Raw genomic sequence first — 15835 nt, 5'->3', positions numbered from 1 at the left:
CCTTCCATACACTTCCTGGCAGTAGGAGTACAACTCTTCTGTGTGTGTGTGTCTCTCTCTCTTTTTGTTGGGGTGTGTTTTTTGTGTGCGTGCCTGTACATCTGTGTGTATGTGTGTCCACACATACTAACCGGTGGCTGCGTGAGGCGCTGGTGGAAGCGGACCACCCTGCCAAACACCTCCTGACAGTAGGAGTGTAGCTCCTCTAGCTCGTCCTCGATGAGAGCGGCGTCCAGCGGAGAGCTCCTCTGGATCAGGCCCTCACCGAACACAATCAGCCCGTCGATGCGCTCCGTGTTGAGGGTGATCTCCCTCTGGAAGGACTGGAGGGGAGAAGGTCAGTTAGGCATTTTCCCCACTAATAGTTGTRGTTGGGATTGGGGGAGGGGAAGCTGATCCTAAATCTGTACCTATGGCTGGGAAACTTCACCCCGGAGCTAGAAAGGAGAGGAGAATGTGAGAGTGTTTGGTTGACTGTGTCAAAACTGGCCATGGATGTGTGTGTGACATGTGTGCTCTCCTGCATCTGAGTGAGTTACTGTGGGAATCTGAGTTCACATGTGCAAGACAGTGACTGTGTGAATGCACATTCCTCCATGTTTGTGTGTGTGTGTGTGTGTCCACTAGTGAATATGCGTTCCTGAGCTTGTGCGTGTGTGTGTGTAAACCCTCTGTCTGCCCCATCTTCCCCCAATCCCACCCATCCCCCCCTTACGTTGAGCTGCTTCATCTTGTGCTGCGTGTCTGTCTCTGAAAAGTGCTCCACGTTGGTGAGCTGCAGGTCCATCTCCGTCAGCCACACCAGCAGGCTCTCCCTGGTCCCCTCAAACTCCTCTCTCTGACCCGTAAAATGCTGCAGTGGGGAAGGGGAAAAGAGACCGTGAGTTTTTGTATGTAAGAAAATAGTGCTTGATAGTGTGCACACCTAGAGTCAAGGTGCAGATAAAATTCAAGATTCACATGGGGGGTGGAAAACAGTCACAGCTCTGGCTCTTGATGTAAAAAAAAAAAAGTGACGATTTGGCCATCTTGGCATTTTTTWATTTTTATAAGTCCCTTAAAAATAGGAAAAGCAATAAGTCAATGATTTCTTAAGCTCTGATAGACAGTAAGGCCGATGTGTAAGCTAACTAAAGTAACACTGGCAAGCGCAGTGTGCATATTTTTATTTTCTTAAAAAAACAAACAGCATTCCTTCCTTATCACCTTTAGCCTGCGTAAGATGGCCGCTGTCCTCCTGTGCAGTGCATCCCAGCGGCAGTTGCCCTCATGGACCATAACCTTGATGCGGCTGGCGCCGTCTGTGCGGTTCTCCCGGGCCAGCCTGCGGTACTGGTTGTTGACCAGCTCCAGCTGGGTCACACGCTCCTGCACCTGCCTCTGGAAGCCCTGCGTAGGGTGGGGAGGGCAGGAGGGAGGGAGGGGATGTATGGTGGATGGGGGGAGGTGTAGAGGGTATTCCGAGCGGGAGGGAGGGAGGATGAAAGGAAGCGAGGGAGGAAGATTATGAGGGAAGATAAAAGGAAGGATGGAGGGAAGGAGGAGGGAGAGAGGGGTGTGAATAACCTTGATTGATGAATATTGGGGAAAGGATATGATTAAACCAACCATCCAGTAACCGAGCCATTGGTTAGTTAATAGAATACAATGAAAATCTCAGACAGTGTCTGTGTCCGCAATGACAACCTATTCTCTGCAATTTGCACTAATTTTGATCAGAGCATTGGGTAAAAGTAGAGCACTATGTAGGGAATAGGGTGTCATCTGGGAGGCAGAAGTGAACTTCACTGTCAGTTCCTATAGGATCCCCAAAACTGACCTCAAACTTCTTGAGCTCCTCCTTGGCGACTGTGTACGGAACGTTGTCAGAGTTGGGGTTGGCTGCCGTGCGTTCGGCCACCTTGAGCCAGTCCTCAAAGCACGAGTAGTCATCCAGGAACTTACACCACAGCCTCCAGGTCTCCTCGATCCTATCATAGGGGAACATCAGTGCAGGGTAAAGTTGCCCTGAGACGCTAATCTTGGGTCAGTTTTGCAATCCCCCCACTAATAAGTAGAGGAAAGATTCACCCATGTTGAATGTTATATTGTTTGCGTGCATCTCTGAGCGATGTTCTATCAATTCTCTGGGTGGTTTTATGTTTTCATGTGTATCTGAGCTATTGCCGTTCGAGCAGGCAGAAATTTGTCAGGTATGACTAGCACTGCGATTAAGCCACTCTCACTACACTGGAAGTTAAAAGGAATATGACTTTAAGATCTCAAAAACATCTATCATACATGTCAGATTTAAATACTAGCTGATGCCATAACACGGGAGGTTGTCTTCTCTCGAATGAGCAATTGATTATATTTTAGCGATATTGCTACTTTGAGAAATGTATAATTTAGGGTCCACCACATTTCTCCTATTTGTCTGCCTCTTCAGTCCAGGGTGCATTGCATGGTGCCGATGCGAGACACATCGATCTGCAGGTTGAACATGGTGAGATTGTAGCTAACTATCAACTTCACATGCTGATATTGAATTCAGTCTTACTGTGTGTCGCTACATTTGCTCGTTAGCCAGACAGAGCTGCCATAGATTTCCACAACAATTTTCACATGTTGCTACCAACCTTATTATAACGACAAAATTAAACATTTGTTAACAACATATATTGTTCTCACATATTAGTGGATATAGGAATTAGTGGTTTTGGGTGGATATTTCCTTTAAGGTTAGGATAAGGGAAGGGGAAGCTGATCTTAACCCAGATGAAACTTCACTCTGGACCGCGAAACATCACCATCCATCACCATCCAAATGAACCCACAAACTTCATTCATCACTTTTGGTAACACTTTGTATAAGCCACCTGTTTGGTAATGCATTATAAATACATTATATATTTTTGTGGGGATTGATTGATTGTGCGTGTGTATACACATATGAGTGTGTGTGTGTGTCCTACCTGAGCCTCCTCTCCAGGGACATGGCACAGATGGCCCTCCAGCGCTGGTCTAGGCTGCAGGTGGTCTGCTGGATGGAGTCATTCTCGCCGTCGCCTCCACCACACGCATCCTGGTCGTGCAGCAGGATGTCGCACAGCCTCAAGACGGACGCCACGCCCTCCGTGTGCTGCTCGATGTCCCTCTGTAGCTCCTGTGGATGGAAACAAGGACAACCTTAGCGTAATGTAATGTGGACAGACAGACGGACAACGTTGGACACGGCTATTGACAAGGCTATATATTGGATGGTTGTTTGTTCAATGGGGTAATATGTTTGTATCTATCGCCATCTATTCAAATAACTAAAATAAAATGAAATCAATACAGATATTACAGATATGGTCATTACAATCTATATCTGAGTAATAGAATGTTTTTKGCCCAGCACCGGTGGGAAATTTGTGATGTGCATATTACACAAAAACACCTTTGTGTAACCTGTCTTTTTCAATGTGTATTTATTCAGGTAAATCACTTCATAATATTCGCTATGACAACATGGGTGTGTTCAAGGGAAAACATTTTAAAGCGTTAAACAGGTACTCCCTCCCTGTTAATTTGGTGCCTAATGAACAGGACCCTAGCACCCACATGCTAAACTGACCCAAGATCAATGTCTAGGGGCAACTTCACCCTACTACCACCCACCTGCTGTTGGGCGAGCCGTCTCTGGATCTCCTCATGGTGACACACGTTGTAGGTGACGGGCCTGGCCAGCTGGGTCTCGATGCGGGACAGCCATGATCGCAGGTTGCTCATGTTCTTGTCCAGCTGCTGCACCATACCCAGGGTCTCCTTCAGCTTCCTCAGCCTGCACACACACACACACACACACACACACCCGCCCACCCATACACACAAAGGGAAGAGAGTCAGAGCAATACTACATAAGTGATAATTAACTACACCCAACATGTCTACTTTTGATTGTCTGATTGAGTCTTTCTGGAGTGGCAGGTGGACAGGGTTTGTACTTTTGGAACCATTCAACTACCAAGTTGAAGTGTTTATTCAAGTTCATGAAGTGTTTATTCTTCACAAGTGCCCACAATTTAGTTAAGTTTATTAGGATCCTCATTAGCTACTGCACATGCAGCAGCTACTCATCCTGGGGTCCACATAAAACATACAAATACATGATTTTATTAGGATCTCTTTTAGTCTTCATTTGGACTAATCGTCCAAGAGTACTTAAACATTAATTTATAATACGATCACATTTTCATATATAACACGATCACATTTTCATATATAACACACTGTTACAAACAGACATAATACACTGACATATTGACCAGATAAATACTCTAACAGTCTGAAAAGATAGATTGATTCCTTCATCTACCATAGTCACGCACAACCTTCCTGTAACAAGTGCGCTGAGAGTCAGGAAGCAAGTACAGGGAGTGAGTGTTAATAAATAAATAAACAACAAGAACCACAAACAGTGCACTGACATGAAACAGGAACAATAACACCTGAGGAAAGAAGGGGAGTGACAGATACAGGGAAGATAATCAAGGAGGTGATGGAGTCCAGGTGAGTGTCATGAGGCACTTGTGCGCTTGACGATGGTGACAGGTGTGCGGGATAATCAGCGCCCTGATGACCTAGAGGCCGGAGAGGGAGTACACATGACAGTACCCCCTCCCCGACSYACGGCTCCAGCCACAGGACGCCGACAAAGGGGACGAACCCGGGGATCAGGAGCGGACCGGTGATCCGGCTGAGGCATGAGAGCCTGACGAGTCGGCGGAGGCAGGGGAGCTTGGCGATTTGGCTGAGGCATGAAAGCCCGACAAGCCGGCTGAGGCAGGGGAGCCTGRCGATCTGGCTGAGGCATGAGAGCCTGAAGCGGCTCCCGGACCCGACGGCATTTACACTGACACCAAAAAAAATACTCCCTGATTTTTCCTTTAGGTGAGGTGTTATTCTGTAACGAGTGCGCTGAGTGTCGGGACACAAGTACAGGGACATGAAACAGGAASAATAACACCTGAGGAAAGAAGGGGAGTGACAGATATAGGGAAGATAATCAAGGAGGTGATGGAGTCCAAGTGAGTGTCATGAGGCACTGGTGCGCTTGACGATGGTGACAGGTGTGCGGGATAATCAGCAGCCTGAAGACCTAGAGGCCGGAGAAGGAGTACACGTGACACTTTCAATTTATTATATTTAAATGGTTCTAAAGTATTGTTTGAATTTATATATTGAAAGGATTCTGGTTTGCTCTGATAAATTATTATATTTCTTTATTGCTCTAAATAAAAATGTTATTTTGCTAATTTCTCTTTTCTGTCTGGATAACACAGATGGTGGACAATCTATTCCTAGTATTTACTGAGAGGGAGGTGTTAAGTCCCAGTGTCCTTAGCTTAGTGATGAGCTTTGAGGGCACTATGGTGCTGAACGCTGAGCTGTAGTCAACGAATAGCATTCTCACATAGGTGTTTATTTTGTCCAGGTGTGAAAGGGATCATCTGTGGATCTGTATGCAAATTGGAGTGGGTCTAGGTATTCTGGGATAATGGTGTTGATGTGAGCCATAACCAGCCTTTCAAAGCACTTCATGGCTACAGACGTGAGTGCTACGGGTCGGTAGTCACCTAGGCAGGTTACCTTAGTGTTCTTGGGCACAGGGACTATGGTGGTCTGCTTGAAACATGTTGGTATTACAGACTCAGACTGGGATAGGTTGAAAATGTCAGTGAAGACACTTGCCAGTTGGTCAGCGCATGCTCGGAGTACAAATCCTGGTAATCCGTCTGGCCCTGCGGCCTTGTTAATGTTGTCCTGTTTAAAGGTCTTACTCACATCGGCTGCGGAGAGCATGATCACACAGTCGTCCAGAACAGCTGATGCTCTCATGCATGTTTCAGTGTTTCTTGCCTCGAAGCGAGCATAGAAGTTATTTAGGTCGTCTGGTAGGCTTGTGTCACTGGGCAGCTCTCGGATGTGCTTCCCTTTGTAGTCTGTAATAGTTTGCAAGCCCTCCCACATCCGACGAGCATCGGAGCTGGTGTAGTACGATTTGATCTTAGTCCTGTATTGATGTTTGCCTGTTTGATGGTTCGTCAGAGGGCATAGTGGGATTTCTTATAAGCTTCCGGGTTAGAGTCCCACTTCTTGAAATCGGCAGCTCTACCCTTTAGCGGATATTGCCTGTAATCCATGGCTTCTGGTTGGGGTATGTACGTACAGTCACTGTGGGAATGACGTCATCGATGCACTTATTGATGAAGTCAGTGACTGATGTGGTGTACTCCTCAATACCATCGGAAGAATCCCGGAACATATTCCAGTCTGTGCTAGCAAAACAGTCCTGTAGTTTAGCATCTGCTTCATCTGACCACTTTTTTATTGACCGAGTCACTGGTGCTTCCTGCTTTAATTTTTGCTTGTGAGCAGGAATCAGGAGGATATAATTATGGTAAGATTTGCCAAATGGAGGGCGACGGAGAGCTTTGTACGCGTCTCTGTGTGTGGAGTAAAGGTGGTCTACAGTTTTTTTCCCTCTGGTTGCACATTTAACATGTTGATAGAAATTAGGTAAAACTGATTTAAGTTTCCCTGCATTAAAGTCCCTGGCCACTAGGAACACCGCCTCTGGATGAGCATTTTCCTGTTTGCTTATAGCGGTATACAGCTCATTCAGTGCGGTCTTAGTGCCAGCATCGGTCTGTGGTGGTATGTAGACAGCAACGAAAAATACAGATGAAAACTCCTTAGGTAGATAGCGTGGTCTACAGCTTATCATGAGATACTCTACCTCAGGCGAGCAAAACCTTGAGATTTCCTTAGATATCGTGCACCAGCTGTTGTTTATAAATATATATAGACCCCCACCCCTTGTCTTACCAGAGGCTGCTGTTCTATCCTGCCGAAAGCATATAACCCGCCAGCTGTATGTTATTAATGTCGTCGTTCAGCCACGACTCTGTGAAACATAAGATATTACAGTTTTTAACGTCCCGTTGGTAGGATATATGTGCTTTTAGTTCGTCCCATTTATTTTCCAGCAATTGTAAGCAAAGTACGGATGGCAAMGGCAGATTAGCCACTCATCGCCTGATCCTCACAAGGCACCCCGATCTTCCGCGAAATCTCATTTTCTTTCTCCAGAGAATGACGGGGATGAGGGCCTATTTGAGCGTTTGGAATAAATCCCTCTCCTCCGACTCATTAAAGAAAAATTATTAATCCAATTCAAGGTGAGTAATCACTGTTCTGATGTCCAGAAGCTCTTTTCGGTCATAAGAGACGGTAGCAGCAACATTATGTACAAAATAAGTTATAAACAATGTGAAAAAAAATTGCACGGTTGCTTAAGAGCCAATAAAACAGGACCAATCCTCTCCGGTGCCATTATTTAAAGAGTCCAACAATACCTTTCAGCACCGTGTTCTCTTTCCTTAGATCATCAATCTGACATTGGTTGAATTCTATACTGGCACATTGTCACGATGTTCGTGACGCAGCGTACTTTGAGTTCCACATACTTTTAATGAATAAAGTGAAACTTAAGCAAATACAAAACAAATAAAGAATAAACGAACTGTGACGACAATGCAGTGCTAACAGGCAACTAAACATAAACAATATCCCATCACCCACAGGTGGAAAAAAATGCTATTTAAGTATGATCCCCAATTAGAGACAACAATAACCAGCTGCCTCTAATTGGGAATCATATAAATCACCAACATAGAAAATCAACCTAGARCCCCACATAGAAAATATAAACTAGAACAACCCCCCAGTCACGCCCTGACCTACTCTACCATAGAAAATAAAAGCTTTCTATGGTCAGGACGTGACACACATAATGCCTTTGGGTGATGGACCATTCTTAATACACACAGGAAACTGTGTGAAAAAAGGCAACTGCCCTGTGGGATACCGCTGTGTACATATCTGATGTTAGAGAAGCTTCCATTGAAGAATAGTCTCTGAGTTCTATTTGATATGTAACTCTCCAACCATGTGATGGCAGGTGATTCAAAGTCATAACAAGCAAGTTTTTTCAATAACAAATTATGATCAATAACATCAAAGGCTGCACTGAAAACTAACAATACAGCTCCAACTATCATCTTATTATACATTTATTTTAGCCAATCATCAGTCATCGAAGTCAATGCAGTACAAGTTGACTGTCCTTCCTTATATGCATGCTGAAAGTCAGTAGTTAACTTGTTCTTAAATAATACATTTTTTAAATAGCATTGTATACTATAAACTCCTATAGCCACTACTACCATAGTCTGAGTACCAGTCTCTTTACATTCCACTCCTTGTCATTATCGAAAGGCCAGTCTCCTCGATCTCAATGTTCAATATGCGCTGGATTTAAGGCAGAGTTGCTCAATGGTTGTTGGAAATAACATTATTATTTTCCATGACAACATGTTGAGCCTCGAAAACAGATTGGAAACATTCAGCTGTTAGCTCGGCAAGTTGTTGTATTTTGAGCCTTAAAATCTAAACTAAGTTAAGATGTGGTTGTGTGGTTGGAATTGCAGTATGTAGCTATTTAGTTAGGCAATTTAGATGTGAGCTAGCAACTTTTGACAGACTGGTTTCGTCTGGACAGACAAACAGTTACTTAGTAAAGGGATGCCAAGAGTTCTGTGGAGAGAAAAAATTATAGTTCCAATATTTGCATAATAAATGTGATTGGAGGATAGTTGTGAGGGTGAGCGAATCAGGATCAAATCCTCCATTCTCATCAAGATCATTAATGATAGAATGTTCATATTTGAAGACGGCAGAAAGGCCAGTCTCTTTGGCACATGATATGGAGTACAGGGAGTGGATTAGCTAAAGAGACTGGTACCCAGGCGACTATTACCCTGCGCCCCCCACTTTTTTCCCAGGTGTCCCCTGGCCCTTCAAATGTCACCATGGCAACTGAGCAACACAGAACACAGAAAATGTTGCCATGACTACATTTGATTACAAAAAGCTGCTCTTTAGAGAAAAATAAGCCTAAGTGTGTGCAGGTTAGATCCTTCTGCTAACCCCCTGGTAGCACTCAATACTGTCTTCTACTTGAGGGAGAGTTTTCGTTAATAGTGAAAGTGAGTGTGTGTGTGTGTGTGTGTGTGTGTGTGTGTGTGTGTGTGTGTGTGTGTGTGTGTGTGTGTGTGTGTGTGTGTTTAAGTGTTTGTGTGTACGTGCATCATGTGTGCCACTTATCTTTGCATTAAGAGAAAGTCAATATTCAGTATCTCATAAATTAGCTAACAAAAAAGTGAAGTCTATAATGTGGCTTTCTCATTCCATATATAGCAGATAAAACTCATAAATGCTACATATATACTAAATCAGGGCTCCAGACAAACATTTCCTCCCTGGTGGCACCAGGCAATGATTTGGTGGCAACCCACAATTGTTTTTGTTGCAGCGTCACACAACAGAATACATTTTAGTCATAATTTTATAAAGTCATTCACAATGCTTTCACTGAGATAGTATTCAATAAATAAGTTATTACATCTAACATGTCCAAGCAGGAATGCATGATTCAAAATATTTTGATATGCAACTTAATTTTGTGTTGACAATTAGGCTATCTTTGTTCTATTTTACTGGTAAAATAGGGCTCCAGAATGTTCAGATTTCTTTGTTCAACAGAGATAAATGCCTTCATCTTTATGTGCACTAATATTATTTATACAACGGGTGGTTCTAATCCTGAATGCTGATTGGTTAAAACCGCATTCCAGCCGATGTCAATTCCACAAGTTAACACTGGCTAAATCTATGAAGTTAAAATGCCTATTTACTCTGTTCCATCTGGCTGCGCAATCCACTCTCATCAGCCCAGCCATGCAATCTATAAACTTGAGCTCCACTATAAAAAGTATTTAGACATTATCTCAAATTTCTTTCAGACTAACATTTAGTTTTCAACAGCAGAGATTTGTATAAACCTTGCTCTCGGTCGCTCTGGCATTTGCACCATWGTTTTATTGTTCAAATTTGATCTCCAGCTGTCCCATAGTAATGAACGTGTTGGGAGTCGGGATGAGACAGACAGGCAGGCAGCTTTTCTCAGCCAGTCGAAATCATGAATCAGCATAATTTTTATGGATWTWTACAAAAAMCTATCAATAGAAAACAGGTAAAACGAAACAAAGTGCAGCTAGTTTGCTGTCTTTCCAACTTCAGTTTGAGGTGATTGTGTTACTAACAAGATAGCACATTTTCTATGCCAGGCGAAATCGCATATCATTAGCTCATTGTTAAAAAAWATATATATATATTTTACCCCTTCTTTCTCCCCAATTTCGTGGTATCCAATTGGTAGTAGTTACAGTCTTGTCTCATCGCTGCAACTCCCGTACGGACTCGGGAGAGGCGAAGGTCGAGAGCCATGCGTCCTCCGAAACACAACCCAACCGCACTGCTTCTTAACACAGCGCGCATCCAGCCCGGAAGCCAGCCGCACCAATGTGTCAGAGGAAACACCGTAMACCTGGCGACCTGGTCAGCGTGCACTGCGCCCGGCCCGACACAGGAGTTGCTAGTCCGCGATGAGACAAGGATATCCCTGCCGGCCAAACCCTCCCCAATCCGGACAACACTGGGCCAATTGTGCGCCGCCCCATGGGCCTCCCGGTCGCGGCCGGCTGTGACAGAGCCTGGGCTCGAACCCAGAATTTCTGGTGGCACTGCTAGCACTGTGATGCAGTGCCTTAGATCACTGCGCCACCCGGGAGGCTCATTAGCTCATTGTTATGGATGTATCCAAATACTGTAGATGTCACTAGAAAACAGCTTCAACAAACACAAATGTAGCTACTTTGCTGTTATTCTGGCTGCACTGTTTGACATGACTGTAAGTTCGATGTAGTTGGCTAGCTAGCAAGCAAGAGATAAGAATGTTGCCAGCCAGTATGGCAATGGAACATTTAGAACGAACAAAAGACTGAACGACTGGGTCGTGTCTCTGGCAACCAAACCGATAGAACGAATGATCAGCCGGCTTGGGTAGCAACCCTAGATTTGTGTCGGGACTATATCTTGTGGAAGGATGAAATAGTATGAATAAATTATTCAAAAGAACATTTTAAATGAAAATATTTGAATATGTTGGTAACCCATTGTATGAAGCCGGTGTTTGGAGGATATAWTGGCACGGTTTGCCGGCCCATGCAAATATATCCTCAACACCGGCTTCTCAGGCATTATCACTTAAATAAAGACCTAATTCACCACCTGAGGAACCACCTCAAAACACATTAGCTAGATAGCTAACTAAATATAATATCTACTGCTAATGTATTAATATAATAGTAAATATAATGTCCTAACAAAACGTTGCTATCAGTGCACTTACGATGGCTGATGCACAATTTCGTACCCTTCGTAGTTCAAAGACATCAGATATATTGTTTGTAAAACAGTGTCCCTTGAGCGCAATAATGATCGTTGAGAAATAAAATTATACCTATAGAAAGCTGAGACTCTACTCTCTTTGATATGGACAACTAGTTGCTTCCAAAGTATTTTTTGTCCTGCATTACATTTTGAAATGTTATACAATCACGAGGGGCACACGAGGGGGGAGAGAGAGCGTGAGAGGCTCACTACAGCAGCTGGCCTCTGTGAAACAGGCAGGCACAGCATCAGGTAGACACTTTTATTACAGGAATCATGAGGATAATGCATTATACTGTTTAACAGGTTTTATCTGACCAGAAAATAGGAGGTTTTGATTGAGGTGMCCAGAAGAATGTGCAGCTCGCAGCAGTGCAACTTATATGTATTGTATTGCTTGTATGTATTGTACTGCAATTCAGCTTTAAACTGTTAATATACAGTATACATGTAACAAAACTAAACTAAACTTAACCAAGCACTAAACTAAACCAAACTGAGCCCAAACAAAACTAAAGTAAACCACACTAAACTAATCAAAATTATACCAAACCAAACTAAACGAACCATGAGACCCACATTCCCTCCCACACCTCTCGCAAAATCTGACAGCCCAACAAAGAGTAGTGACACTGGGCCACACAAAAGACACTGAGCCCCAGAGCAAGCCTCCATGCTGAGCCAGTGTATAGGAAGAGAAGGATGGATAGAGGGACAAAGAACGTGTGAAGAGGTATGGAGAGAGAGAACATTAAGGGAAAGGGAGAAAAAAGCAAGGCAAACAAAGTGACCGTCGCTACGGGGGGTGGGGGGGGGGGGGTGGTGTTCAAGTCGCTTGGAGACAAGGCTCTATAGAGGTTACAGTTATATAGTAACAATGGTCACCACACACGTCTCGCCTGAGACTTTTAGAGAGTGTAGGAGTGACTTCCTGAACTTATAATGGTCCGGGTACAAGATGTATTAAGAACAGATGTAGGATCAGCTCACCCTCCCCAAACCCTAACCTTAATCATCAAAGTAAAAACACAACAACACGCAAACCTGTTCATAGACCAGTAGCAAGAACAATGTCATGCTACTCCAAGCTTAACCTTTAGCTTAGCAAACAATGCTCTCAGGGCCGTAGCGAGGGTCTGAGTTTTATTGAGGTCTGGAGGTCAGGACATTTTAAGAAAGTTGAAGCTCATTTACTGCATTTCTATACCATTTAAAAACTCTAAAATGGTGTTTGGAGAACAACAAAAACAAGCAAAAATGACCCCAGCTTTAGCTTAATTCACCTCAGTCAATCTACAAACACATAGCCTATTAGCAATAAATTAGCCGCTACACATTAACTCTCATTAACTCAGCACCCGGATTAAAAACTATAATTGAATACTTACAGAGGGATCTGTTAGCAGAAAAGTATTGTATTAACATAAGGTAAAGAAATAAGTCTGCGTTACAGAACAATTTTGTTTTGCAGTTTTACAGCTMATTTCCTGCAATTCTACTCATTTTGCCATGATTTATGACATGTTAATATGATATCTGAGTAAGTGACTAACAAAATCAAATGGGGGACCCCTGAAGGTCAGGGCCACTGGGCACGTGTCATACCTGTTTCAACCTAGCAACGCTCAGCCTTTGTTTCCCACTTTGATTGAGTGTGTGGACAGGTGTCTTTCATACAGGTAACGAGTTCTAACAGGTGTAGTTAATACAGGTAATGAGTGGAGAACAGGAGGGCTTCTTAAAGAAAAACGAACAGGTCTGTGAGAGCTGGAATTCTTACTGGTTGGTAGGTGATCAAATACTTATGTCATGCAATAAAATGCAAATTAATTACTTAAAAATCATTCAATGTGATTTTCTGGATTGTTGTTTTAGATTCCGTATCTCACAGTTGAAGTGTACCTATGATAAAAATTACAGACCTCTACATGCTTTGTAAGTAGGAAAACCTGCAAAATCGGCAGTGTATCAAATACTTGTTCTCCCCACTGTAGGTGTCAGGAGTGGTGATGGCCCACCCCCAAAGAATAGTCAAGGACCCACTATGGCACAAACTTTAAAGTAACTCACACTGTACCCTGTAGTTCACCAATGTTCCTTCAGCTTTGCAGCTGCTGTACAATCACTTTTGTTATAGTCATTATCATCTACTGTCTACATAGCCAGCCACCGTGCGTATCCAAAGACAGATGGACAGTCTTGGAATCAGAGGGGATTTAGCGTGTATGGCCCCCCTAAAAGTCTAGGACTGTACCATATGGCCTTATGTCTGCCTTCGAGTCCCCCTTGGTCAGCCCAAGAGTGGAGGGGACCAAAGCAAGTTGGAGTGGGAGGAGAAGGGGGTGGGGGTTCTGTCGCCCCGCATTAGCCGTGACGTGGTGGGGGCTAAACAATAGGAAACAGCACTACAGCCTACTGGCGCTAACGATAGCCTGGACCCCCTGTCAGCATCTGTTATCCGGTTAGCATAAAAGCTGACTAGCCGTAGTGCTAAACGATGTTGCCACTGTGAACAACACTCACAGCACTCACTATGAACAATGTGCCATCCGTTGTGTCTGTGGTGTCTGTCACCCAGACAAGCTGAGCGCTGTGGTATCGGAGCATCGGGTCTCAGACCAACAGGCTTAGAGACTATTTACATGTTAAAGACTATCTGCAGCTAGAAACTATTTGCAACACTGACTCTCCATACATGAAAACCTTACACACAAGCGCGCACACACATACACACACATACTGTCATTGCTGTTGCTCTATTTATACTATTTATTTAACTGCGCGACCTAGTCACTATTCAATTTATGTTTGTAAATACAGTCATACTTGACATAGCACATTCATAATCATACATATCAGTTACTACTTTGCATACTACCTTCTAATTACTTGATATTTTTTATTTTTCATTTGGCCTTTTATTATGGATATTGATTATTGTACTGCAATATTGAGGGAGCTACCACGCAAGCATTTCACTGCACCATTTATAAATGCTGTAAACTGTGTACGTGACAAATACAATTTTGTTTAAAAAAAAATAATAATTGGCCTCCTGAAGAGCACAAAGCAACTGTCAACATTCGGCCACGGTGGCACCTGACCTGGCAGACAGACGGGAGGTTGAATAAAAGAAAGGTTCACCCACCAAACTGAGACAAGGAAGGATATGAAGTCGCTTGTTGTCTTGTTGCAGCTTCTGTATCCCTTACGATTGTGGTTGTAGTAGTAGTAGAAGTAGTAGTAGTGCTAGTGGTGGTAGTATTGTAGTAGAAGCAGTAGTAGTAGGCCTAGTAATAGAAGCAATAATTTGGTGGGTGCTTATATTTGTCCTAAATATGTTTCTTGCATATCCCAACTCTCCCTGAGAGTGGGGTCGCAGCCAGGGTGAGTCATTATCAACGGCAAACCTGGAGCGTTGCTCAAGGGCACATAGACAGATTTTTCACCTTGTTGGCTAGGGGATTCAAACTAGAGACCTTTCCATTCCGGGACCAACACTCTAACCGCTTAGGCTACCTTCCGCTAGTAGCAGTAGCCTGTGTGGGTATGAATCCCGGCTCTTCTCTCCGTCTCCCCTTCATTTCATACTGTCTCTGTCATTGGAAAACAATTTWAAAAAACCTGAGCCCAGTTTTTAAATGTGCTAGCCTCACCTGGCCTCTATGTGGTGGAAGAGGTGCTGCCAACGGTCCCTGGCGTCCCTCAAGGTGCCGTGGAGCTGGGCCTGCTTGGCCTGGTCACTGGCCAGCATCAGCTGCTCCCCCAGCTGCTTGAGGTGGCTTTTGTTCTCACTGAACAGGTTGATCTCCTCCATACAGTCCTATGAAGAAGATAAAGAATAATAGATTTCTTTTCAGATCCCCAAAATCTGTCTTTTGCTTTCAAGGAGAGGGAGCAGACTACTAAACCTGGGTCAAATACATATTTCAAATAATGTACTTTCAGCTACATCAAGTGCATTTCAAATACGTATTTACAACAGATAGAGGGGGGGGGGGGGGGGTCGATGACAACTTCTTCTCACAATGCTAAATGCTGCTGCTACAATGCTGCTAAACAAAGATCACTTTCTATTTCAAGCGTTGAATTGATTTATTGATTCTCACACCACATCAAAAACATGAACACACCCTGTGTACTAAATGACTACCGTCGATGATGAGAGAGAAAATTAGGCGTTATCTAGGTTAAATTCAATAGAAAGGGCCATTGTTGTACTGTACAGGAAGAAAGGGGTTGGCCAAATCCTCATGTACCCATTCTGCCTTACATACAGTAAAATATGGTATGTAAACCCGTTTACTTTGTCTATCCACGTTTCTATCAGAAATTGTACACTTTGTAGGATTACCGCTCTAATTATGGAACCAAGCATGTGATATATAATATCACAAACGTGCATAATACAGGTAGAAAATGTGGGAGAGTGACTGGGTGTGATTCTCATAAGAGG

The 15835-nt window shown here is 43.6% G+C and overlaps 1 protein-coding gene across 1 annotated transcript in view; it reads right to left on the bottom strand.

Annotated features, from left to right (window-relative positions):
* Positions 1-15835, bottom strand: part of syne2a (spectrin repeat containing, nuclear envelope 2a) — a 203218-nt gene that overhangs the window by 10096 nt on the left and 177287 nt on the right. Inside the window, 7 exon segments of the mRNA XM_070435847.1 lie at positions 132-323; positions 716-853; positions 1207-1389; positions 1820-1970; positions 2955-3145; positions 3643-3805; positions 15036-15202. Coding sequence (XP_070291948.1) covers positions 132-323; positions 716-853; positions 1207-1389; positions 1820-1970; positions 2955-3145; positions 3643-3805; positions 15036-15202 — 1185 coding nt within the window.

Source organism: Salvelinus sp. IW2-2015, linkage group LG28, assembly GCF_002910315.2.
Source record: "Salvelinus sp. IW2-2015 linkage group LG28, ASM291031v2, whole genome shotgun sequence".
NCBI lineage: Eukaryota > Metazoa > Chordata > Actinopteri > Salmoniformes > Salmonidae > Salvelinus > Salvelinus sp. IW2-2015.
The sequence above is the reverse complement of the archived record's forward strand: the minus strand, read 5'-3'. Positions and strand labels throughout refer to the sequence as shown.